General features: G+C 40.2%; 2 protein-coding genes across 12 annotated transcripts in view; one reads left to right on the forward strand and one right to left on the reverse strand.

The window, feature by feature from the left end:
• pdss1 (prenyl (decaprenyl) diphosphate synthase, subunit 1) overlaps window positions 1-13746 on the forward strand; it is a 28958-nt gene extending 15212 nt beyond the window's left edge. For 2 of the 4 annotated variants that reach the window (XM_048554644.1, XM_048554652.2), the window contains exons 4-10: window positions 247-388; window positions 3853-3964; window positions 4048-4157; window positions 5364-5444; window positions 5536-5649; window positions 10480-10560; window positions 11772-13746. In XM_048554644.1, coding sequence (XP_048410601.1) covers window positions 247-388; window positions 3853-3964; window positions 4048-4157; window positions 5364-5444; window positions 5536-5649; window positions 10480-10560; window positions 11772-11912 — 781 coding nt within the window. In that variant the 3' untranslated portion in view covers window positions 11913-13746. The remainder of the gene's footprint in view (window positions 1-246; window positions 389-3852; window positions 3965-4047; window positions 4158-5363; window positions 5445-5535; window positions 5650-10479; window positions 10561-11771) is intronic. The other 2 variants (XM_048554628.2, XM_048554637.2) reach the window with 1 other exon arrangement.
• abi1a (abl-interactor 1a) overlaps window positions 12126-27243 on the reverse strand; it is a 101339-nt gene continuing 86221 nt past the window's right edge. For 4 of the 8 annotated variants that reach the window (XM_048554561.2, XM_048554552.2, XM_048554584.2 and 1 more), the window contains 3 exons: window positions 20187-20273; window positions 15558-15743; window positions 12126-13676 (listed from right to left, as the gene is read on the reverse strand). In XM_048554561.2, the coding sequence (XP_048410518.1) occupies window positions 13501-13676; window positions 15558-15743; window positions 20187-20273 (449 nt within the window). In that variant the 3' untranslated portion in view covers window positions 12126-13500. The remainder of the gene's footprint in view (window positions 13677-15557; window positions 15744-20186; window positions 20274-27243) is intronic. The other 4 variants (XM_048554575.2, XM_048554602.2, XM_048554593.2 and 1 more) reach the window with 1 other exon arrangement.

The following is a 27243-nucleotide window of genomic DNA, read 5'->3' on the forward strand; positions in this document are numbered from 1 at the left end:
CATGTTATTATTTTTCCAAGTCTTTGATTTTTTTTGAGCTATTTTGAACCACTGAATATTTGAGTCCTAACGAAAACTAAGTAGTTTTGCTGGTACTGTATTGATTGAATGGTAAAGTGCAGACTTTGTTTTAATAAGTGTCACCTTCCCAGAAAGTGTAGCTTTTGATGAATCAGATCCTGTATGTTGTTTCTATAAGGGTTATATCACAGTTAATGATTTCATTTCCTTTCCATCTCTGTCTAGGGAGTTGTTGAGTAGCCAGCATTCAATAGGCATGATTGTCGAGATGATCCACACTGCTAGCCTAGTGCATGATGACGTTATTGATGGGTCAGATACTCGACGGGGTAAAATTACTGTAAATAAAATCTGGGGAGAAAGAAAGGTGAGTGTGGCTGCTTTGCTCATGAAGAATTGGTTCATAGTCCTAGACCGAACCAGCAGAAGTAATTTCTACCTACCTGACCTATTTCCTTGATGTCTTAAATGAATCATCCCTTAACTTTATAAATTCCAGGGAATCCAATTTATTTTAATTTCTTATCATTAAACACTCTGAAAATTCTGGGAAGTGTTGAAAAACCATGCTATTCCCCCTGTGCCAGTATAAGGCATGGTACCCAGATCTGGTCTTTGTACTCTGTGTGGTCCATCCAATGCTTTAGTTATCAGTCACTTCTACTTCTTTGTATTCTGGTCCCCTATATAGACTTGTTATTCAGCCTGTTGACAATCCAGGCACACTATTTGTACTTATCTTTTGACACTCTTGATTACCTGGAATTATCTTGCTAGCATCTCTATGCCCATAAAATTTGTGTCCATGTGCTTCTCTCCGCTTCATGCTGATGAAGGAACAGCACTCTGAAAGCTTGTGATTTCAAATAAATTGTTGGACTGTAACCTAGAGTCATGTGGCTTCTGCCTAGATAGAAAGGTCAGCATTCTTTGGTGGACTTTGATATGATTTATTTTTGTCACATGTACTGAGAGTGAAAAAGTACCTTTTTGCATGCTATCTAAGCAAATCATGCCTTGCGTAAGTACATCAGGATAATACAACAGAGCACTGAATGTAGTGTTACAGCTAAGGAGGGGGTACTGATAAAGATCGGTTGTTAATATGACAGAGATAATGCGAGTGTGAGAGCCTGCTGTGTTCATCCAGCGACACACTTTGTTAATATGACAGGTTCATTTATAGGTCTGATAACAGTAGAGAAGAAGCTATTCTTGAATCTGTTTCATGTGTTTTCAAACTTTTGCATCTTCTGTCCAATGGAAGAGAATATACAAGGTGGGAGGGGTCTTTGATTATGTTGGCTGCTTTCCCGAGGCAGTGGGAACTGGTAGATGGAGTCAGTAGAAAGAAAGCTGGTTTGCATGATGGACTGGTCTGTATTCACAACTCTAATTTCCTAGGGTCTTGGGCACAGAGGATGCCATACCAAGCTGTGGTACATCTGGAATAGGATGCTTCCTATGGTGCATCTCTTAAAATTGATAAAAGACTGGCAGTGGTTCTAACTTTTTATATCATTTTAAGAAGGGCCTTTATTTTTGTTCCCAGGTCAATAGCCTGACATTTGCCTGCACTGAAGTCAATTATCAGGTTTTGATCATTCACTTCATCTATTCATACCTCTGCAATTCTGTCCATCAGTATAGCATGCAATTTAACTTGTCTTTCTACCCTGGAAAACATGGTTGTGCAGCTTCCTGTCTCGTGGTCTCAAGTGATTAACAAGTATAATTTGGTTGAGTCTTGGCGAGGCATCACAAGTCATGACCTGTCCATTGGAGCACCTGCCTATATATTTAATTTATTCCTTAACCATCAATCAATTTATTAACTAGGTCCATAACCTACCTCCATTCTATGTACTTCAACTTTTATCTAAGGGACTTTCATCAAATGACTTCTGGAAGTTCATTACGTATGATTCAAAACATTAATTTACATTAGTCACTATGTCAAAAACCTCAGATATATTGGATATAATCTATCTTGCAAATCCACGTAAGCATTCTGCTCAGCAGAAAATTCTCAAGGTGTTTTGTCTCCTTTATGTATTGATTCTAGTGACTTCCTGACAAGCGATGTTAAGCTAGCTGACGTAATTTTATAGTTTCCCCTTGTGCTACTTTTTTAGAAGTGGCTTTTACACAATTCTCTCATCCATGGTGATGGTAGTGGAATAAAGAATTTGTGGAAGATTATAGATAGGATAACAGTAATGTTCTCATCTATGTCCTCTGATCCTCCTCCTTTCACTCTAGTGTCAAAATTTTCTTTGTTGCCCTTATTTTATAGAACTCTAATTTGCTGTGTACCCATCCCTGATGGTAATGTCCAGTTTCCTTAGTATGCAATCCCTTTGTCTACTAGAATTGTTAATCTTGAATATTTAATATGTTCAGCACTTGCTGTGATCTTCTTTGCTGTCTATACATTAGTGTTACTTTCAATTAAATAGGGAGGCAATGACCTCATGGTATTATCACTGGACTGTTAATCCAGAGACCCAGATAATGTTCTGGGGACCTAGATTCAAATCTGATGGGTGATGGTGGAATTTGAATTCAATAAATATCTGGAATTAGAATCTAATAATGACCATGAATCCATTAGTCAATTGTCAGAATATCCTTTGCTAATTCCTTTTCAGGAAGGAAGCTGCCATCCTTACCAGTCTGGCCCTACATGTGACTCCAGACCCACAGCAATATGGTTGACTCTGAACTGCCCTCTGGGCAATTAGGGATGGGCAATAAATGCTGCCTAGCCAGTGATACCCTCATCCCATGAAGGAAGTTTAAGAAAAAATGGTAACTTCTGGTTCAGCGCATATGACTTACTATGAGGTATCAAAAGCTTTGAGGAAGATGGAGAAAGGAAACAAGAAAACTACTTTTTTGTAATAGGAATAGTGTGTATAGTGATTTTTGTTTTGGGAAGTAAAATGTAGGTGATGAAACTATATTCGTGTTGTGCTTTCTAGATATATTTCTGGCTAAGCTATTTTAAAATACGCAGATTTTGTAGGAGCACCTCATTGCTTGCCTTAGTGAGATTTGTTTATAAATACCTGGATTTTAACATGTTATGCACACAGTGAACTAGTACAAGGATGACAACTACGCTCTCCAAACCCATGACCTCTACCACCCAGGACAAAGGCAGCGCATGGATGGGAGCACCTCTAGCTTCAGGTTCCCTTTTCTCTCTCCAACACCATTCTCACTTGGAACGACACTGTAATTCTGTCATTACCTCCAACACTGCGATAAGATCCAGAAGCTCTTCTGACAGCACTTTAGGGGTACCTAATTTCCACTGACTGCAGTGGTTCAAGTGGCTCATCAGCCCCCTTCCAAGAGTAAACAAGGATGTTCAGAGAATACTGGGGTAGCCAGCAAGAGGCACATCTGAGAAATGAATAAAATCAAACCTTTTGTATTCAATGGGACAAACAATGTCTTTTTTTTGCCAATGAAATTTGAATAGTAGAGAAATAAATAGGAACAACTGAATGAGACTGAATTCAAGGTGAATAAATTCAATATCAAAGTCGTTGGAGAAAATGAAATGGAGTAAAGAAGTGGGTAAAAGGAAAACGTGTAGTTTTTCCTTGCTACTTGGTAGAGGACAACATAAGTTACAGTATTTACGCAATACATTAATGGGAAAGCAGAACAAAAACTACTTACTGACTGAAAACACTGCCCTGGGAAAGTTTCATGTGCAGCTGTGACTCAGGAAACTATCAATAAATAAAGTTGTTGCATACATATGAACTGTTTTATCCCTGCTTCTATTGTGCATCATTCAGTGAATTTTCATTGCAGGCTATTTTGGCTGGAGACTTTGTTCTCTCTGCAGCCTCCGTGGCCCTTGCTCGTCTTGGTAACAACACTGTAGTATCTGTTTTTACTCAAGCAATTGAAGACTTGGTGCGAGGTTAGTTTAAAATGAATTTGAAGGCATTAAACAGTCTTAATGGTTGATGATTTGTGAATTAAACCTTTACTTTCCTGTTTTAGGGGAATTTATGCAGCTGGGTTCCAAAGAAAATGAGAATGAAAGATTTGGGCATTACCTTGAGAAAACATTCAAGAAGACTGCAAGCCTCATAGCAAACAGTTGTAAAGCAGTATGTACGTTCTTAAAGCAATTGGAATTATAGCCTGACAGATTATAGTGGAATATAAAATACATTTTATAATATAAAATATGCCTTATTACATCACTTGAGAGTAATGTGTAGCCTAATTTGCAACAATTAATTGGTTCAGAAATGTATTTTAAAATACTTAATGCAAATATTCAGGAATTGATTTTTACATTACATGAAAGCTACACTGTTGCTTTTGTCTGACCTCAAGTATTGAAAATATTTTAAAGATTATAACAGGAATTGAGTTTTGAAATATACTTAGTATTTTTATTTAATATAGTTCCTTTTAAACTTTTCTGCCCTCCTTCCGTTTAAGGTAGTATCCTGAACAAATCCACAGGTTACATTAAATCTCTGGTACCTTTTTCTGAAGTGGCTATCCTTCCTTGAAGGATATAGACAGTGACTGTAGTTATTCTTGGCTGAGCCAGAACCCCTCATGAACTTAATGAAAAAACTGATTTGGATGTCCAATGTTCTGGACCAATGGTACAAACACAAACGCAACTCAGGCTTGCATCCATTAAGTCAACCTAGGTTAGGGGTTGAATTGGTCTTAGAGGGTTATGGGGAAAAGGCGGGAAAGTGGACATGAGGGGGTTCAGATCAGCCACGAAGCCATTGAGCAGATACAAGGGGCTAAACAGCCTACACCTATTACCATTTCTCTTATGGTCTATGATTTTTAAACTAGTAAAGTATTTTACAGTATACTGGAGATTTTAAATTGTTTCAGCCTGCTGACCTCACTAGAGGTGATTGCAACTAAAATAGACGGACAAAGCAGATCAAATTTATGACAACAAAGTCTGAAGCTGGATGAACACAGCAGGCCAAGCAGCTCCACCTATCTTCTCCTCTATCCATCTTCAGTCCACCTCCCCTCTTCCCCCCCACCCCACCCCCCCCCACCCCCCCCAATTCCCCTCTCTGAAGGAGGGTCTAAGCCCGAAATGTCAGCTTTTGTGCTCCTGAGATGCTGCTTGGCCTGCTGTGTTCATCCAGCTTCACACTTTGTTATTTTGGATTCTCCAGCATCTGCAGTCATTATCTCTGATCAAATTTATGACATTTGAATTGACAAGTTGGTTGCTTGAGTTAAATCACTTAAAACAGAACGGGATCTGAAAATTCTTGGCTTTATCAAAAACAAATTAAGATTTTTTGTTTGAAATAATAAAGGTTTCCATTCTTGGTAATTGTGGTCCAGACGTCCAGGAAATTGCATACCAATATGGAAGAAATATCGGGATAGCTTTTCAGGTACTGTAAAGACTATGTCCAATGCATTGTGACTTTCCTGGAACCAGTAACCCTGTTGCCGTGTCCATTTCTTAAAATGTATTTGTTTCAGTTGGTAGATGATGTGTTGGACTTCACCTCCTGTGCTAATCAGTTAGGAAAACCTGCTGCTGCTGACCTTAAGCTTGGATTGGCAACAGGCCCGGTGTTGTTTGCTTGCCAAAAGGTAACATGAACGTACATAAAAATAATTCTGATAAATAGAGTTGTTGTATGTGGAAACAGTTTTAAAACTTGATTCATTCTAGAGAATGAAGCTTGGGAATATTAAAATGTTTTTTTTTTAAAAATTGCAACAAATTTTCTGCAATTTTTGTTTCACAACAATGTAACTGAAGTTAAAACCATTACTGAATCTGACATGAATCATTGGTAAACTGTGACACAGAAGATCTTGCCATTTTTAAAACTGTTCACAGGATGTGGGTACAAGTGGTCAGCACTTCCTGTCCTTGGTGGTGAGCTGCCTTTTTTTTTTGAACTACTACAGTCCACGTAACTGATGAAACTCCCTTAACAGTTGTGGGAGTACAAGAATTTAACCCCGTGACAATGAAGGAACAGCAGCTGTAGTTCCAAGAGAGGATGACATGTGGCTCGGGGGTGAACTCATAAATAGTGGTATTCCTGTATGCTTGTTGCCTGGTGGTGGTTATGTTGAAGGTGCACTTGAAGGAGGTGTTAAGTTAATGCAGTGCATCTTTTAAACGGTACACACTGCTGCACTACAGTAGTGGAGTGAGTGAACATTAAAGATGATGTATGGAGTGCTTTAGGTAGAATCTGAAGATTTGAGGATATTTTAAAACAAACTTCAGCCAGTTAAGTACTTTTCTTGAATTAGAGTCACTGTTTATTCACTGCAATTGCAGTGGCATTAAATGAAGGATGTAGAGTCTTGGACACCAGGGTTAATTCCCTGGCTCATCTGCAAGATAGCACTAATGATTCTTCCATATTCACAAATGAGACCTGGCTTATTGCACCTCTGTAACAAAACATCATATTGTAGAGCAGCTGATTTAGTTCACATGCTCAAGTCCTGGAATGGGATTTAAACTCCCAAGTATGACCAGTTGAATGATGGTTGCCATGTGATTGTTAACATTTTGTTAACAGCTATTGAAAACCAGTTAAGTTGAAGAGAACATGGTAGGGCTAATTTTGTTTTAAGCATCCAAAATGCAAATCACATGGCTACAAAACCATGGAAATTTTAGCCTTAGCCAGGAAGAGATAGGGGGTAATAGTAAAGGCATTGGACCAGAGATTCCAGTCAATACTCATAGGGTTCAAACCCCACCATGGTAGCTAATGGAATTCAAACTTTAAAAAAAAACTAGATCTGTCATTCAGTATCTCTGCACAGCTTTTGGTCCAACTTGTCCACACCAACCAGATATCCTAATTTAACCTGGTTCCACACACCAGCATTTGGTCCATATCCCTCAAACCCTTCCTACTGACTTGTGCATCCAGATGCTTTAAGTGTTGTAATTGTACTAGACTCCCACTACCTCTGACAAGTAAATTCCATACATAAACTAGGCTCTGTGGAAAAAGTTGCACCTTGACTCCTTTCTAAACCTCTTTCTCTCCCTCTTTCCTCTTTCTTCTCTCTTCTCTTTCCCCCCCCCCCACCACCAAAAAAACCCTTAAACCTATGCCATCTAATATTGGACTTGCCCAGTCACCCTATCCATGCCCCTCATTTTGACAACTTGAGGTTTATATTCAGCTTCCGCTGCTCCAGGAAAAATAGCCCCAGCCTTTTCACCCTCTCCATAGCTCAAACCCTCCAACCCTGGCAACATCCTTTTAAATCTTTTCAGAACCCTTTCAGGTTGCACAACATCTTTTCTATAGCAGGGAGACCAAAACTGCGCACACTAGGCCCAATGTGGCCTTACTAATTCCCTGTAACCCGAAACATGATCTCCCAACTTCTATACTCAATGCACTGGCCAATAAAAGCAAGCATACCAAACACTGCCTTCACAACTGTCTACCTGCTACTTCACTTCCAAAATGCAGCACCTCACATTTATCTAAAATGCCATCTGATCAGGGTCTTAGTGTATTCTGAGGTAATTTGTGCAATACACCATCAATTTTGGTGTCACCTGCTAACTTAATCATGCCTCATGTTCACATGCAAATCATTTATAAATGCCAAAGCTTTAGATCCAGCACTGATCACACCTCTTGAGTAAACCCTTCACCACCATCCTCTATCTACAAACCAGCTAGCTCTCCCTGTATTCCAGGTGATCTAACCTTGCTAACCAGTCTCGTGTGGAGCGCCTTGATGAATGCCTTGCTGAAATCCATACAGATCAAAATCCACTGCTCGGTGTTGGTTAGTCCTCTACCTTGAGTATTTTTTTTTGTAGTAAAGAAGTGAGACACTATTTCCCACACAGAAAACTATGCTGACTACCCCTAAATTAGTCCTTGCCTTTCCAAATAAGTGAGCCTGTGCCTTGGGATTCCCTCAAATTATTTGCCTCCCACTGATGTCTGACTCACCAGGCTGTAGTTCCAGGGTTTTTTCCTTATCACCTTTCTGAAATAATGGCACCTTGTTAGCCAACCTCAGTTGCAGCTATCATTGACGTGAATATCTCAGCAAGTGCTTCCCTGGCTTTCCAGAGTTGTAGCGATATTTGATCAGGTCTAAAGTCTTTAACCATTTATATACATTAAGACATCCAGCACCACCACCTCTGTAATATGGGCATTTTTCAAGATACTGCTATTTATTTCCCCCTGTTCTGTCTTCTATATCCTTCTCAACAGTAAATGCTGATATAAAATACTCTTAACATCTTGCCCCATGCAAGGCATCAACCATTGTATCCATACTAGCTTTTCAATTTGTTGTGAATTGGCATTGTCTTTTTTTCTTCATACCATTCCACATTACATACATGTATGTAATCTTCTGATGCCCTCTTGAATACCATGATCATGGCTGATTGTATTCTACATATGATACCAGATTTTAGAAGTATAGTGAACTTGCAAGTCACTCCACTGTATGGAAGCTACCACAGCAAAATTTTAAACTAAACAATGCACCACCTGTTACTGACTTAGCTGCTTTTGAAAGTGGTTGTTATTATTAGCCGAAGATGACAAATGTCTGCCCCAGTTGACCCTGGAGGCAGTCTTTACTAATTAGTGTTAAAATTTGGAGTCAAAGCCAGCTCGAGATGATTGAGGTTATTGGACATTAACCACCTCTGTCCCAGGACTAAGTGTTTGTCTGTGACCATCCATAAAGTCAAAGTGGAGATGTTTACACAAATTCAAGCACCATTTTCAAATCATCAAAGCCATCCAAATTAGCGAGACCTAGACAACATCTGGGCGTGGCAAGAAAGGTCCATGCCACTAGTACCAGGAAATGACCATCTAACAAGAGAACCCAAACGTTTGTCTTTGACATTCAATAGCAATCCTTTATTCCCCCACTATTAACATCCTAGGAGCATACCATTCACTGGCAAATATGCTGGACCAACTATGGCTACAAGAACAGTTCAGCAGCTGGGAATTCTGCAGCAAGTAAATCCTCATACAACTTCCCAAAACTTGTCTGTTAGCTACATTTTATGCACAATGAACTCAAAACAACTTTTTCCTCTTACTCAGATTCTGTCAAATATCCTGAGTTTTGCTAGCATTTTCTGTTTTTACACTGAAGTCTAAGCAACCCACCCAATACTACCGACGGTGCAGCACTGAATTCCATTTACAAGATGCACCACATTCAAAATAAACAACTTTAAAACGAGTTTCCAGAACCGCAGCTTCTACCACCTAGGACGAGCAGCAAATTGTATTTTCCCCCTCCAAGGCACCCATCCGGAGTTGGAATTGTGCCTTCATGTCAGTGGGTCAAAACTCCTGGAACCCCTTTTTGCCATCACTGTGGTGCATACTTATGGATTGATTTGCTTTGCTTCAAGAAGGCTGCTCACCTTGAGGGCTGTTGGAATTAGGCAACAAATGCTGACCTAGATAGCGATACATCTCATGAAAGAAATTAAGATAGTGAGCACTGAATGCTAAATAGACTTCATCCTTTGCAGCCAGACTTTTGTTTTTAAAAAACACTGGTCATTTAACCAGTCTGCATATTTGCAGGGTCAAATGTAGACAGTGGTAAAAGGGGGACAGAGGGAGACTGGACAAGGATATAGCAACATTTTAAATCTTTTTTGCAAGTATCAGGTTTTTTCCCCCCTTGGTGTATTACCAAATGGACATGAATATATTGGTGTTATGGAGGATTACTCCATTACCTCTGATCTGGCAAAGGAAACAGCAGCTGTTTTATTCAGGACATGGGAGGTTATGGACTCTATCCTGACTGACTAAAGGATCATGGATGCAGATGAATGATGGAGTTAATGTGCAGATCAGCCACAGTACAACAATGATTTTCTGATTTTGATAAGAATCTCCCTTTTGCAGGCTTGGTGTGCACAATTAGAATCACTAAACTCTACTGAACAAAATCATTCATACCTTGGGTCAAAACTCATTGACTGAAGATCACATCTAGATTTTCTGCTTTCAGGAATTTGACCTGTGATTTATGTTCAGCATAACGATGCACAACTAACCTTGGTTAATCAGCAAGCCTCAACCTCATGAACATATTTCAAGCTAGGGAGTGGACCTAATGTGGTGACTGAAGTATTGTTGCAACAGGTATTGAAGACTTGCTGTATCATAAGTGTTTCTAAGCTACTAGTGAAATTACAGTTCTGAGTCTCCCATAACTTGTGCAAACTATCATTCTTCAAAAATTCAGTTCTGTCCATCTGCTATCGTAGCAACACTACTTACCAGGGCCAATCAGGTAATGCTAGAGTTCAGTGCTGTAGTGCAATTTAAGGAAATGCAAAATAAATGTTTGTTTATAATGCACTATTACCAATAACTGATTAAGAAAACACTTAAATGTTGCATTTTTCCCCCCAAGTTTCCTCAATTACATACCCTAATAATGAGACGCTTCAATGTGGATGGTGATGTAGATCAAGCATGGCAATACGTACAACAGGTAAGGAAGAAATAAAGCACGTGCGTGTGTGTATATAAATAGGATCTGTCATGCAACAGAAACAAATGAAAATATGGCATGAACACTTCATGTAGAAAGAAGAAAGTCATTAAAATTTTATTCCTTCATGATAATAGGAGAGAATATAGACACAAGGTTACTGTTGAACAGTGCTGATGGCCATAGTGCCTTAGTCCAGTTGAGTTCCTAGATTTATTCAAACTCAAATCTATTTACTATAGCAATGGTACATGTCAAAGATAATCTTGTCTTAACATAGGTGTGACTGTTCTACTACCCTTATCACTACTGATATCCAAAATTAGATTAGAGAGATGGTTAAATTGATTTTTGCAACTTGATTCAATCCCAGTCTGGCAGTTTTGTCCACCACCAAGTGTTGCTCAGTTGCATGAATGACAGTCAAAGGACATCGATTGGGACTGTCATTACACTAGTCAGCTTCACTGCTGCTTCCAGTTGGTGTCGAGTACTGATGCAGTTCAGCTGAATGGGTGATTTTGATGTTTCCCTTCCTATGTTTGAAATCTCATGATAGATCAAAATTGAAGGGTCCCAATCAAGTCCACTGTATTGCAACACTGCCACTTGTTTGTGAGACAACTTCCCCCAATTTTAGCACAAACTTTCATATGTTAGTGAGGATAAAGTCTAAAGTCTATGGGCCACTTATTGTAGTTTCTTGGCTCATCAAACAAGAATTCAAACTTTGTAGTAGTTGGTTGACTTTCAACTGTTGAGATTATGGCTCATAGCCAAAGTGTAGTGTCTGAAGGGCACATGTCAGCATAACCAGGTGACGACAGAATGGTTCCTCACCCAAGGGCATTTAGTCAACCATAGGGGACCATGACCTACGTAGTCATTATCAGCCTAGCTTTTAATTCATTGGACTTAATTCTGAGGACAAGGATTTAAATTCAAATTACAATGACATTACTTTTGATTGCCTGATGTTACCAGACTTAAGTTCAGTTCTGCAATTTCCAGAGGGGACTCTTGCTAAAGAAACTTTTTAAACAAAGTAAATGGGACGTGTAAGTTTAACACTACTTGAATAGATTCCTTTTAAATTTGGTTACAGAATAGAGTAAAATCAACTTTATTGTATGAGAAATTGTCAAGCTGTATTACTTGGCTAAAAAGTGATAGATCAATTTGACGACTACTAATTGATTGTGTTTGTTTAGAGTGATGGTGTTCAGCAAACATGTTATCTTGCTCATCAATATTGTCAAGAAGCTATTCGACAAATTTCTCTACTGCGTCCTTCACCAGAAAGAGATGCCTTGATTCAACTTGCAGAAATTGTACTAACACGGAACAAGTGAGAGTCATGTTCACTCCTTTTCAGACTGAAAACATGTTCAACCTGCATCAAGAATTCCAAGTTATCCAGGAAATCAGTGGGAATTGTTTACATTTTGGACTAACCATGTACATAAAGCCTATTGGGGCCTTTGTCTTTAATGATTGACCCATACTTTGGCCTTGTGACCACTATAAACTCCATTTGCAAAAAAAAAACTTGATTAGTGCCCATGTGAAAATTTTATATATTGAATGATTTATTATAAAAGGCTGTACATACAATTGTAACAGGTTATATACAAATTAAAGGAATGCATTTTCAGTTTTAAAGGTTGAAGAGAATGAATGAATGTTAAAGCTTCTTAGAATCATAAGGCAGAAGTTAATAAGAAAACCTCAGATTACAATGTTTGGCCCCCACAATGTCCAATCAAGAGTGGACATTTTATTAAAGCAAATAAATTTAACTAACTTTATTTGTACATAAAACTTTGCTAAATGAGACTAGAGCACTGCTGCCAGAATAAGATTAGAAAACTGTGCAAGAAATTTTAGCACTTCAAAACAAGAAAGGGACAGCTGCTCTATTGCCATCCTTATCCCCTTTAGTAACAGGGCATAATGTGCCCTTTTTCCCCACTTTTGATAGCAAATTTACAAAAGATTCTTGGTTTCTTATTAGCTTCAACACTTGAAGCATGAAAAGTTGCAAACAATTAAACAAAACATAGGAGAAACACAGCTGAACACTGATTTTTATGATTAGGGCCAAAAACTAGCTTTAAATGCATTTAAAGAATTTAGTAATAACCTCTTGAAACAAATTATACTTTTGTCTTCCAAAGCAAATAGCAAAGCATAGTTGATCCGACCCGAGGCACATGTGTTGGAAGTAAATCTGTCCTAGAAACTGACTTAGTACAGTAGAATTGCCTGTATCTAGCTTAGAACATAGTTAATAGATGTTAAATGATTAACATTCTAAAAGGTTAGTAAATGGAGTAAAAATTTACCAGGACTACACAAAGCTGATTGATCCAGACAATTTCCACTGTACAAATGAACTGACAACAAACTCCACTTTGGTTCACTGACTACAGATGATTTTCCCCCATTATGTAATTTTTAAATCCATATCAAAATGTTTAACCTGTTGAGTACAAATCAATAACATGTACTTTGATTAGAAGACACCCAAGCCTCATCCACAAATGTTTTTATAGACTCGTGACAGTTCATAATTACAATCAGAGTGCTCACAGATTAACTGAAAAATTACAACATATTGGAAGCATTTTAGGTTAAAATGAATTGGCTACAATACAGAAGTTTGTGTACTTTTATGCATGCTATCAACAAGAACTAGTAGTATTTTAGGAATGACCAAAACATCTTAAGAAAATTTGACCAGCATTTGCATTTTCACCTTATTGTCCCAGTTTGAACATTGTTGAATTTTCAGTCTAATTCAGTGTCAGTTTCTACATTAAAAACTGAAAAGTAATGGCACCCTTGGAAAAACCCTTTAAATCCTCCCCAAATCAATCCACCCCCAAAATTCTTGAACTGGCCAATGATTAAAGAAAGCTTGAAAATGCCACTTTTGCTTCAATCTGTATAGTGCATGATAGGTTCCACATAATTTCCAGGAAACAGACCAGTAATTCCATTGATGACCCCTTCATACCAGCCATCATCATTCTTCTTTATCACATAAATGATTGAACCCTCCATGAAGGACAACTCATCATCTTTATCCTTTGAATAGTCATATATTGCCACAACTGTTGAAGAAAGCACAGGAAGAATAAAAAACTAATACACAACCTTACAACACAAATCTTAAAAACAAACAGCAAATGTGTCAATTTGGACTGCTTTACTATAGTTAAAGGTTGCTATCAGAACAAAACAACCCTTAACTGTGCAACAACTGAAAACTGTAGGTGGTGTAAGTCAGGAACAAAGACAAGTTGTTGGAAGCTCAGCAGGTCCGGCCGAAGCTGTGAAGAGAAAAAATTCAGTTGATGCACAGGGTCTGGTGACCCTTTTCTTCACAAATGCTGCCAGACCTGCTAAATTTCCAGCAACTTCTGTTTTTGTTTTTTTAATCCTTAAAATGTGAATTAGACAAAGCAACGATGGACTCTGGTTTACAACCAAAATAAGCTGTTAAAAAGATTAATTAAAAAATTCCTGCTACTGAATGCAGAATTAACAGGTAGACTGATTCAATTGCCTAGAACACAGGACAAAATTATTAATTCTCTGGGGTAAAAGCAATACCAGACAAAATTGACAGGTCGGGCAACTAACACCAAGTCCAATATGACTGTGTTCTGTACATAGCTGACTGCTAAGGTCATTCTGCTCTAAGTAGCACAAGCTCTTGCATCGAGTGAGTTACTGGCTCAGAGTTTCCTCTTCAACATGCACTAGATTTCTAGTCAGCTGCAGTGATTTGTATTCAGTTACATTGGATGCAATCCTAAATGAACTTATTGCTGAATTCACAAGTCGATAAAGCTCCTGTGTGAAGTCTCCAGACCATCCTTGTAGCAACTTCTTTGACATCCATAAAGAGCATACCACACCCAAATGGTCTTTAGAAAATTGGCATTGGTAAGCAAATGTTGAGCATTCCAGCCTGATCAGTTTGTGACTATTAATATGGCATGGATTTTTGGCCTGACAACTCAGGCATTGGCACAAGTTGTTACTTTGTCCTACCATCTAATCTTCAGAAACTTCAAAAGGTAACCCAAGTGAAACTGGTCAAGTTTTGCAGATTGCACATCACCTGCATGTCCAGTATGCACAAAGCAGAGGACACAACTATGTTATGCGAATTTATTTTACCTCCAAATGTGGTTTTGCTTAAGTATCATATGCCTGCTTGCCATCAGATTTTTAAAAAGCAGAAGGATGAACAATTAATAAGGGTTTAAAACCAAGTACTCTGTAAAGCTATTACCCACTCGGGCTGCATTGAAAATCTGCCTGTTCTTTCAGACATGAACAGCATAAAGCCAAAGAATTCAAGAGAATTATATATTCCAGTTATATTGCAAAGCACTACATGTCTTTGGTGAATAGAATTTCAAAAAATTATAGTGCAAAAAGCCAGCCATCATGTTTATGGCAATGCCATATTTTGAACTGGAGGCATGCAGCTTAATTCTAATTCCCAGCTTCCCTTCCCCAGAACTTTTAACTTACTAGTCAAAGACATAGCCAATGCTATTTTAGTAATCTCCACCTCTACTGGAAATTTTTGCTAAAGCTTTACACTTCCTAATGATGCTTTATAACAAAGCATAACAGAGCCCTTCTTCTACACACAAACATTTGCTTTTAATTCTTTGAATGGCATTTCATTAACTAATGGAAACAATCACTATGCATAGTAACTAAACTGATCAAGATAATGTAAGTTTCTGTCTGAAAACTGATAATCCAGAGAAGCATGAACGAGTTTATCCATGTGAACAGGAAGCATCACCATCAAAACTCCCAAATACAAATGTTATTCTTCAGATACAAATCTTTGAAAAATTTCAGGTTTTTTTTTTAAAATGGCAGCTATGAATCAAAAGACCCAAGTTTAAATTTTATTGGATTAATAACACATTTTTCTTCCTTTCGAAAAGTAGTCAACAACTTACCTTTTTCAAGATAAATCTTTGGTGCCCAGTGAGGATCTGAATCAGCATAAGGGTCATTGTATTGCACAACTGCTGCTTCTTCATCTTCATAGTCCACAGGTGGTGGGGGAGGCGGGGGTGGGGATTCATCAAACATCGGTAAATCATCTGGTGGTGGAGGTGGAGGAGGGGTTGGACTATCAGCAACTGGAACAGTTTGCAAGTTTATTAGTGTAATCAACTAAGAATACCAAGCAGGTTTCACAATATACATATTCAAAAAATTAAATTTCACATGCATTTTATTGCAGGCTTTTAAGGAAACCATGCATGTAGGCAGAATATGGAGAAGTTTCAGACCATGCTGAGCCACGTTAGTCAATTTCTATGAAATGCAATAAAATGTGCACACAAAGATCATTCTATATCCAACTACCTCAGCTAAATACAAAGGACCATTCCTAGTCTAAGGTGATAACTGAATTCTCTTAAGTTCTCAGCAAAATAAAGACATCTTGTTTAACAATTAAGTTTCAAGTTATCCTGTAGGAAAGATGATAAAACTGCACAAAAGACATTTCAATAAGGTTTTGAAAGTAGTAACTACAATAGTTCACAAACATTTTTATTTTAGACTAGATGGGTACCAAAAAAAGTTCAACCTAGATAATTCAGAAGAAAAGTAAAGTGTGGTTCTGTATTTAAAAAAGGTACTTGACTAAAGTCCATTGTCCTTTTTAGTTACTACAAAAGCAAAAGTACCTGTGTATACAACTAGAATTTAAAAACTTGTCATTTTTACAAGTTCCAAAACTTCTGAGCAAAATCCTTTTGTAAGAAAGCTGGCAGATTCTCATGGAGGTGTTGGAAATAGAAAATCTTGCACCTAATATGCATGATGCAAGTTTGGGAATCTTCAAACCAACTGCATTGCTCAAAAATAGTTATTCCTAATCTGCTCATTTATTTTAGCATATTACCATTTGAATGAAGTTCAAGAATCATTATGTACAATGAACACAGTCCAGCAGGTGGCAACTTTGCATAGCCTAGATGTCAATACTTTCAGGGACTGACAGGCTTTTCATAACTTTATGCTGATAATACCTTACCCAAAAAAAATTGTACAAATGAAGAAGTGATACAGCAAGATGAACAGGAGGATTATATTAATTCACACTAAAAACATGCACTAAATGACAACTGCAATAGTTTCCACTAAACTTTGTTATTTGATATGCAATATACAGAACAGTCCATCTGAAAGCAAGTTCTCACTAACTAAAACCAGCTTTCTGCAGGGAGAGAAAAGATGGAGATTTTAACCTGCTTCTGAAAGTAGCTCTCCTCAGCTTTTTTTTAAAAAGAATAAAAACTGTATACCAAACTTGTCAATATTATAATTGGCACTAATATGATGCATGTAAATAGGTATTAATCAGACTTATGCACATAAGACATATCCAATTTAAATTATATTTTGAAAAGTCCAATTAAGATTGACAATTTAAAAACCAGCATATTATGCTAATATAATAAAATGTGAGGCTGGATGAACACAGCAGGCCAAGCAGCATCTCAGGAGCACAAAAGCTGACGTTTCGGGCCTAGACCCTTCATCAGAGAGGGGGATGGGGGGAGGGAACTGGAATAAATAGGGAGAGAGGGGGAGGCGGACCGAAGATGGAGAGTAAAGAAGATAGGTGGAGAGGGTGTAGGTGGGGAGGTGGGGAGGGGATAGGTCAGTCCAGGGAAGACGGACAGGTCAAGGAGGTGGGATGAGGTTAGTAGGTAGCTGGGGGTGCGGCTTGGGGTGGGAGGAAGGGATGGGTGAGAGGAAGAACCGGTTAGGGAGGCAGAGACAGGTTGGACTGGTTTTGGGATGCAGTGGGTGGGGGGGAAGAGCTGGGCTGGTTGTGTGGTGCAGTGGGGGGAGGGGATGAACTGGGCTGGTTTAGGGATGCAGTGGGGGGGAGGGGAGATTTTGAAACTGGTGAAGTCCACATTGATACCATATGGCTGCAGGGTTCCCAGGCGGAATATGAGTTGCTGTTCCTGCAACCTTCGGGTGGCATCATTGTGGCAGTGCAGGAGGCCCATGATGGACATGTCATCAAGTGAATGGGAGGGGGAGTGGAAATGGTTTGCGACTGGGAGGTGCAGTTGTTTGTTGCGAACTGAGTGGAGGTGTTCTGCAAAGCGGTCCCCAAGCCTCCGCTTGGTTTCCCCAATGTAGAGAAAGCCGCACCGGGTACAGTGGATGCAGTATACCACATTGGCAGATGTGCAGGTGAACCTCTGCTTAATGTGGAATGTCATCTTGGGGCCTGGGATGGGGGTGAGGGAGGAGGTGTGGGGACAAGTGTAGCATTTCCTGCGGTTGCAGGGGAAGGTGCCGGGTGTGGTGGGGTTGGAGGGCAGTGTGGAGCAAACAAGGGAGTCACGGAGAGAGTGGTCTCTCCGGAAAGCAGACAGGGGTGGGGATGGAAAAATGTCTTGGGTGGTGGGGTCGGATTGTAAATGGCGGAAGTGTCGGAGGATAATGCGTTGTATCCGGAGGTTGGTAGGGTGGTGTGTGAGAACGAGGGGGATCCTCTTGGGGCGGTTGTGGCGGGGGCGGGGTGTGAGGGATGTGTCGCGGGAAACGCGGTCAAGGGCGTTCTCAATCACCGTGGGGGGGAAGTTGCGGTCCTTAAAGAACTTGGACATCTGGGATGTGCGGGAGTGGAATGTCTTATCGTGGGAGCAGATGCGGCGGAGACGGAGGAATTGGGAATAGGGGATGGAATTTTTGCAGGAGGGTGGGTGGGAGGTGGTGTATTCTAGGTAGCTGTGGGAGTCGGTGGGCTTGAAATGGACATCAGTTACAAGCTGGTTGCCTGAGATGGAGACTGAGAGGTCCATAAAGGTGAGGGATGTGCTTCCTGGATCTCCAGCACATCCCTCACCTTCCTGGACACCTCAGTCTCCATCTCAGGCAACCAGCTTGTAACTGATGTCCATTTCAAGCCCACCGACTCCCACAGCTACCTAGAATACACCTCCTCCCACCCACCCTCCTGCAAAAATTCCATCCCCTATTCCCAATTCCTCCGTCTCCGCCGCATCTGCTCCCACGATAAGACATTCCACTCCCGCACATCCCAGATGTCCAAGTTCTTTAAGGACCGCAACTTCCCCCCCCCACGGTGATTGAGAACGCCCTTGACCGCGTCTCCCGCATTTCCCGCGACACATCCCTCACACCCCGCCCCCGCCACAACCGCCCCAAGAGGATCCCCCTCGTTCTCACACACCACCCTACCAACCTCCGGATACAACGCATTATCCTCCGACACTTCCGCCATTTACAATCCGACCCCACCACCCAAGACATTTTTCCATCCCCACCCCTGTCTGCTTTCCGGAGAGACCACTCTCTCCGTGACTCCCTTGTTCGCTCCACACTGCCCTCCAACCCCACCACACCCGGCACCTTCCCCTGCAACCGCAGGAAATGCTACACTTGTCCCCACACCTCCTCCCTCACCCCCATCCCAGGCCCCAAGATGACATTCCACATTAAGCAGAGGTTCACCTGCACATCTGCCAATGTGGTATACTGCATCCACTGTACCCGGTGCGGCTTTCTCTACATTGGGGAAACCAAGCGGAGGCTTGGGGACCGCTTTGCAGAACACCTCCGCTCAGTTCGCAACAAACAACTGCACCTCCCAGTCGCAAACCATTTCCACTCCCCCTCCCATTCTCTTGATGACATGTCCATCATGGGCCTCCTGCACTGCCACAATGATGCCACCCGAAGGTTGCAGGAACAGCAACTCATATTCCGCCTGGGAACCCTGCAGCCATATGGTATCAATGTGGACTTCACCAGTTTCAAAATCTCCCCTTCCCCCACTGCATCCCTAAACCAGCCCAGTTCATCCCCTCCCCCCACTGCACCACACAACCAGCCCAGCTCTCCCCCCCCACCCACTGCATCCCAAAACCAGTCCAACCTGTCTCTGCCTCCCTAACCGGTTCTTCCTCTCACCCATCCCTTCCTCCCACCCCAAGCCGCACCCCCAGCTACCTACTAACCTCATCCCACCTCCTTGACCTGTCCGTCTTCCCTGGACTGACCTATCCCCTCCCCACCTCCCCACCTACACCCTCTCCACCTATCTTCTTTACTCTCCATCTTCGGTCCGCCTCCCCCTCTCTCCCTATTTATTCCAGTTCCCTCCCCCCATCCCCCTCTCTGATGAAGGGTCTAGGCCCGAAACGTCAGCTTTTGTGCTCCTGAGATGCTGCTTGGCCTGCTGTGTTCATCCAGCCTCACATTTTATTATCTTGGAATCTCCAGCATCTGCAGTTCCCATTATCTCTGATATTATGCTAATAGATGTTTTTGAAGTAATAGTGAATTAAACTCATGAAAAATCATACACTATTATGCTGATAAGAACTGGATATTGCATATCACTAAATTATGTCAGTGTCTTCACCTACACATTCAGCAACACAGAAGCACACAGCTGGTGATGCACTGTACAAAGATAGGAGCAAAGAAATCTCCTAAACAAGCATGTGAAAATGTCAATCATGCACAACATTTGCGTCCTTGAAATGGGAAAAGGATGCATCTACTCAGCCATAGGAACTTACTGTTTTCTTGCACCCTGGCCACGAAGCCTGTGAGAGGGATCTGTGGAGTCAGTTGAGGCATAGGGGGAGGGGGCGGAGCTAAGGATGCTGGCATAAACACAGGCACATCGGAACACCATGGTGAGGGGTAAAAGGAAAAAAGCAAATACAAGCAGCTGTCAATGACATGGCACGAGTCACAAAGAGACCATACAACTGGTTAATGATGCAGTGCAACCTCATTCCACCATGTATAGAGAAATAAAAGTTGGAGAAATCTTAAAGAAACTACAAAGAGGGGTTTCGGGATAAAACATTGCAAATGCTATGCTGGAGATATCAGCAAACACAACCAAAACAAAGTAACAGATAAGGTTCCACTGCAACAATTATAAACAAGTTAACACAACATATTTTAGATGAAGTGTAAAGCATAAACAAAGTTCCATTTTCCCAGGACAAAAATAGATGTTGCAAAAATTTAAAAAGGTGTAGGTTCTCAGGACCAAATCAGCAGGAGCTATGACCATTATTCAGAATAAATTATAAAAATTAATAAGCATTATCCAAACAGCCCTGTGGACTAACAAGTGACAGACTTAAGCAGAACAGACTTTGAAACAAGAAAGCAATGGTGTGGGGTGGATGATATAATTGAGCCTTGACTTGCTCTTGCAGTCAGTGTGTAGATGGATGGTGCAGTTCAGTTTCAGGTTAATAGTAACTCCCAGGAAGTTACTAGTAGGAGGTTCCGCAATGGGAATGCTATCGAACATGGTGACTGTCAAATTCTGTCTTACTGGATATGGTCACTGCCTGCCACATTTGTGCCACTTGTGTTTCTGGACACTTACCAAGTCTGAAATTGTCCAGGTCTTGCTGCATACAGACATAACCTGCTTCAGTACAAATGGTGCTGAACAATGATGTTTTCATAATAAACACACAGGGAAGGTCATTGATTAAGTCGCTGATGGTTGGGCCCAAGACAGTACTGTGAGGAACTCCTACAGAGATATTCACAGCCGAGATGGTTGACCTCCAACCATCACAACCATCTTCCTTTGTGCTAGGTTCAACTTGGAGTATGTTCCCTCATTCCCATACACTTCATCTTGATGTTGCCCAAATGTTAAGGGTAATTCATCTGGCAACATCTCTGCAATTGACCTTTTTGCCTATATTCAGACCAAGGCTATAATGAGTTCAGGAACAAAAGTAGGTCCAGCTGAACGCAGGTGAGGCATCAGCAAGCAAATTGCTACTGAGCACAAACTAACTGACAATAACATCACCTAAACCCTCCACCACACTGCTTATGATTAGGGTAGATCTGTGGCAAGGTTGGCCCTGTTTTGTAGAAAGAATATGTATGGACGAAGAATTCTTTCAGTTCTATATTTCGGTAACAGTGCCACGATGGTTAGCACTGCTGCCTCTCATACCAGAGATCCAGTTTAATTCCAGCCTCTCAACTGTCTATGTGGAGTTGGCACATTCTCCCAGCATCCACATTGGCAATGCTAAATTGCCCATTGTGTCCAAGGATGTACAGGCCAAGTGGATTAGCCTTGGGAAATGCAGCATTACAGGAATAGTGTAGGAGGGTGTGGTGTTCTTCAGAGTGTCAATGTGGACTCAATGGGCTGAATAGCCTGCTTCCACACTGTGGGGACTATGATTCTACAGGATGCCTGCAATATAAAAGCACGGTCACAGCTAGTTCTGGAGCAGGAGCTTTAAGTGACTGAAAAAAAAAAAGGGACCCCTCTGGCTGCCAGTAATTTCAAATATTTCAGTCTACTTTGCACCAAGTGTTAGGCTTAAACACTATACTGGATGGAAATGTTTGTGCATTCGTCTTCTCCCACCATTAATTATCACACTCGTGACACAATGCAGAACTTTGATTTATCAGTCAGCTCTGTGAACAGCATGCTGCTCTAGAATTGCACGCACAGAGCTGGAATACACCTTCAAGTGGAATTACCCCTTTAAATTGCAACTGGTGCTTTTCATGGCATGCTTTTCTGAACGCATTGGACAGGGTTGATCTCTTCACTGAATGGTACGAGTACAGTTTAGAGCTGTGCCAGCCTACAAGATTTTAAGATGCTACAGGAATGATAATCTACTGTTCATGGTCTGCAAAACCTCATTGTTGCCCAATTTTGCATTTTGAATTAAATCAGGAGTAGCAGTGATATAATATCTTAAAGTACGTTACAGGATGTCCCAGTAGGAGGACAGTGCTTAGAGTTCTTGTAGTGTAAAGGTGCTGTCCGTGCCTCTGGAAAAACAGCTCTTAGCTCAAGCCACACATGTTCCAGAGGTATGTAACAACATCACTGAAGAGGATGATTAGTAACATCCAAATGATAGGATATGGTCTCCAGAAAGACCATCCTGTGATCAGTCCAATCAATATTGTCAGACAGCTGCATCTATGGTAGGTAGATTGGCATGGTCAAAGTAAAATGTAAAATTGTTTCCCCCCAAATCACTCATGCTAGCTTTAAATTTGGCCACAAGTCCAATCTGGAAGATACATCTTTCAGGTCTCACTATCACTACTGTATAACTGGCAATCAAATATTCTTGGTCATCGACACTGAAATCCACACAATAAGTACATTCCATGTCTTTTCCCAGTACTTGCTCAAAATGTTCAACATGGGAGAAGCATCCAATTCTCCAGCTAAGGGAATGCAGTTGTCAGTTGTATGAGATTTTGTTTGTCCACGTTTGAGCTGATTTAAGTTACTTAATGGATGCTGCCAGAAACTGTGCTCAAAAGAAATGGCGCTTAAAGTTTGTATGTCAACCAACATGATTAATTTACACTTTCAGCAAACAGAAGGGTATGACTACTGAGCAGCAAGGGAAGGTAACAGTTGAGTATAAAGAAAAACCTCCAAGGTAATTAAAATGGACTGACTTCCATAATGGGTCATGCAGGATTAATATACATTTGAGAAACCAAATGTGAACAAGGATCTGCAGAAGAGGATGCCAACAAGGTTCAAGATTCGGTAAAACAAGATGTTCATTCAATAAGCAGGAATGATTTTAAGAGTAACAGACCAGCAAGAAAAGTTTAATCAGAAGGTCAGCACTTTAATTTAATGAAGGGTGGATAGTCAGAGACTTTTTCCCAGAGCAGAAATGATTATTATGAGGGGGGCATAATTTTAGAAGGTGTTTGGAGGAAAGTATAGGAGAGATGTCAAGAGGTAGGTTCTTCAGAGTGGTGGGCATGTGGAATGTGCTGCCAGCAGTGGTAGTGAAGTCAAATACTTGGGACTTAAAACGACTCTTGGGTAGGCACATGGAAGATACTAAAATGTAAGGTATGCAGGGTAGTTTGATTTAGGATAATACGTCAGCACAACATGGTGGGCTGAAGGGCCTGTACTGTACTGTACTATGAAGTAGAGAGAGAATAGGGTGGTTCAGTTGCAGCACAGTAAAGGAACATTGGCGCTTTTCTGCAAAAACCTGATGGATGGGAATGCTCTTACTACTTTAAAAATAAACTATGTACACAGGGTAATAGGGGTATTAAATTTTACTAGATTTGGACTTTATAAATAAGTTAGTATTATCAAAGGAAAAGTGAATCTTTATCAATTAGACTATTTTTTGAAAATAAGAAAATTAATATTCTGAATGATAGCAAAGTCATAGCTCCTTGATCTGCAATTTGAGCATAGGATCATCTTGCTATGGAGATTTCTAATTTTATTAAATTGGGAAAATGCAACCAAAAATCATTGCTTTTACTCAGTTGATAAGTTATTACTGATTAACAAGTACATCAACAGCCACTCCTGACAATTTGAGGTCACAGACCAAAAATTGAAAAGGTACTTGTGCATAAAGCCCTTTACTTTAAAAGGGCAGTAAAACCTGAAAACTAGACAATTTAGGAAATATTCTCACCATATTTACATATACAAGATATGCACTGCAAAACATTCTGACAATCTTAAAGAATAGCCCAATCCAATAATCATAACAATAAATGCCCTACCTGAAAGCAGCATTCAACTCTGTTCACCTAACAGTTTTACCATCTCAATTTCAACTTCTTTTTCAATTACTCATTCTTGGAGCAGAGTGCATCAGTACTGAACTGAGTTTCAATTCTATTTACCAGCATAATGACATCACAAATAAAAAGGGTAATGTGACTGGCTGTTCTTGTCTATAAAGAAAGCAGCAGAACAGAGCAACAACATTCAGAAAATAAACAAGAGAGAGAGTGAAACTGAGATAACAGGAACTGCAGATGCTGGAGAATCCGAGATAACTAGGTGTAGAGCTGGATGAACACAGCAGGCCAAGCAGCATCTTAGGAGCAGGAAAGCTGATGTTTCAGGCCTAAACCCTTCTTCAGTCTGCTTGGCCTGCTGTGTTCATCCAGTTCTACACCTTGTTAAAAAGTGTGAAACTTTAGTTTTCTGATCAAGCAGTAAGTCTACAAAGAACAACTGAATTAAAACCACAGATAGACCGTTCAATCCCTTGAGCCTGCTTGGCCATTCAATAACATCATGGCTAATCTGTTTGTGATACACATTTCACATTCTATTCTACCAATAACAACCTAAAGATTCCCCGACCTAACAAAAATCCATTCACCTGTGGCAGGAAGTTCCAAAGTTACACAACCCTCAGAAGATATTTCCTCTTGGTGAGTCCAGTGCTAAGGGATGCTTATAATTCAGGGTCACCCTTTTAGGTCAGACAAGAATTTTTTGACCACCAAGACCATACAGAATCTTGCATACTACACAATCAAAATACCCTTCATTCTAAGCTCCAGTGGAAAACAAGCACAAACTGCCCAGCTTATCTTCATAAGACTGGTACTAAGCTAGCAAACCTGGTCTGAACAACCTCCATTAAAAATTAATTATTTCTTGAAATAAGGTGACCAAAGCTGCATGGTGTGAGGTGCAGTCTCAGTCTCAAAAGGTCTTGCCTAAGAGTAAGATATGATGCCTCATGTTAACTTCCTCTCATAATACAGAAGAACACTATTAGCTTCCCAGATTGCTGACTGTACCTACACACTAGCTTTTTATCTCAATTCTGCAAGTTGTTCTCCATTTATATAATTCTCATTTTGCTTGCCAGATGAAAAAATTCAGATTTGACTCAACATATCGATAAAGACTCACTGACAATTAAGAGTCAAACTAGCTTATCCATCTCTCCACAGATCAAAGACAAAAATTCAGGAAAGCTGTTCAATTTCACTTCAAAGCCAAAACTTAGGGAAAACACTGTCAGAAACAGAAAGAAAAGAATGTTCTAGATGCTGAAAAAGCATACTGAAGCAGCATTAGGACTAGAAATGACTGAAGCACTTGGCTATTCATAAAAGTTTTTTTCAATTGAAGAAACTGGTGAGATTAACGCATGCAGGTTAGCTCAGCATCTCTGCAGATTTTGTGCAAGAAACTGATTTTTTAAAAAACTGTCCATTTGACAAAATGCAACATCCCTAACAGCAGTAGGATTGGATGGGAATTGCCACTCAAGCACCGGATAATGAAATATTTCCCTCATGACAGGGAGGGGAGCAAGGATGTTGGTGGTATGACCAGAGGGTCACAATGCTTCAGTCAAGATGAGAGGTTGAGGAGTGTCCTTCATGTAACCTCAGCCAACGCAACATCTTAATCTATGCTGCTGCTGCTGCCGCCTCTCTACATCACAAACCAGCCACACAGCCAACTGAGCTAACTGACCGATAGAAGTAATTTGGATTTCTAAGTTTTTTCACATGTCTGTTTTTCTAGGTTTCACTAACTGCAAAATAGTACATGAACTGTTCTTTGCTTCTGATGAAAGGTCACTTGCATGAAAGTCTCTGCACAGATGCTACCTGACTGTGGAGTCTTGCCAGCATTTGTTTTTTTTTAAAATTGCACAGTTCCAACATCTGCAATGTTTTAGGTTTTTGTGTTACTATTCCTCAGTGAACTTGTTAAACTAAGATGCCGCATAGAGCAACTTGCTATTTCATATTTAGAAAATTTGGTATCCAAGATTTAAATCTAAAGACAAATTGACTCCTCAGACCAGTGCAACTGCAAATTCTTGCGAACACATGGAAGAGAGCACGAAAGATTAAATGAGTCTGACAGATTTTACATCTCAAAAGAACAGCTGTAACACTGAATAGATGTTTTTTGGAGACTAGGGTGGCACACAAATCTTTGCTAAGCAGACAGACATATTGCTCTTGTACATAAAATTAATTGAAATGTTTTTGGTCCATTGCAACTTCGAGTGTTACTCCACATTACTTTCAAAAAAGTACTGCTCCATAATCACAGGTAATATTTTACCTGCGCCATTGACAAGCACAGATGCACAAAAGATGCTTCACCTAAGTAACATCTTTTATTGACAGGGAATCCTCTTTTTGTAATGTTATAAAGTAGCTTGGTTTTTTTTCATTTTATGAGAGCAAGTTCTTTTTCCAACATTGTGAATCTGCAGTCTAAGCAAGTTTTCAGAGAACCACAAAATTGGGAATGAGGACAAATAAATCAGGGTTTAGTCTTCTTGAGCTTAAGCTCTATGGAATTGCCATATGTGCATTAATCTCCATGTATGAAATGTTACTTAGTAGTTAAATGATATTGATGTGCCAAATGGCAACTTAATATGCTTTGGCTTAAAATAGCAAAGTCAATACTTCAAAAGAAGTCTATTTATTGTCAGAAATATGCAAAGAACTTATACCGAAGCTAAGGCTATACAGGCCAGAAATGCCCACAATTATGTTTAATGATTAGTAGCCCAACTTAAATCTTGCAGTGCAGTTCTGGTTATCTGGCTTCCATCAACTTGATGAAATGGAGGTAACAAAGGTTTACCAACCAGAGTTCCTGATCCTAATTCCCCAAATATCCTAACTCTTACTATTATCCCATGCTCAATGTCTAAGCAACAAAGATGCGTGCCAAAAAGAAACCAAGTGTTGCCACACCAATTGAACAAGGAACTTTAAAGTGGAAACAGGGTGACACTTCAGGTTCAGTATCTGTAGGGTTGTTGT

The sequence above is a fragment of the Stegostoma tigrinum genome, chromosome 2 (genome assembly GCF_030684315.1).
Source record: "Stegostoma tigrinum isolate sSteTig4 chromosome 2, sSteTig4.hap1, whole genome shotgun sequence".
Taxonomy (NCBI): domain Eukaryota; kingdom Metazoa; phylum Chordata; class Chondrichthyes; order Orectolobiformes; family Stegostomatidae; genus Stegostoma; species Stegostoma tigrinum.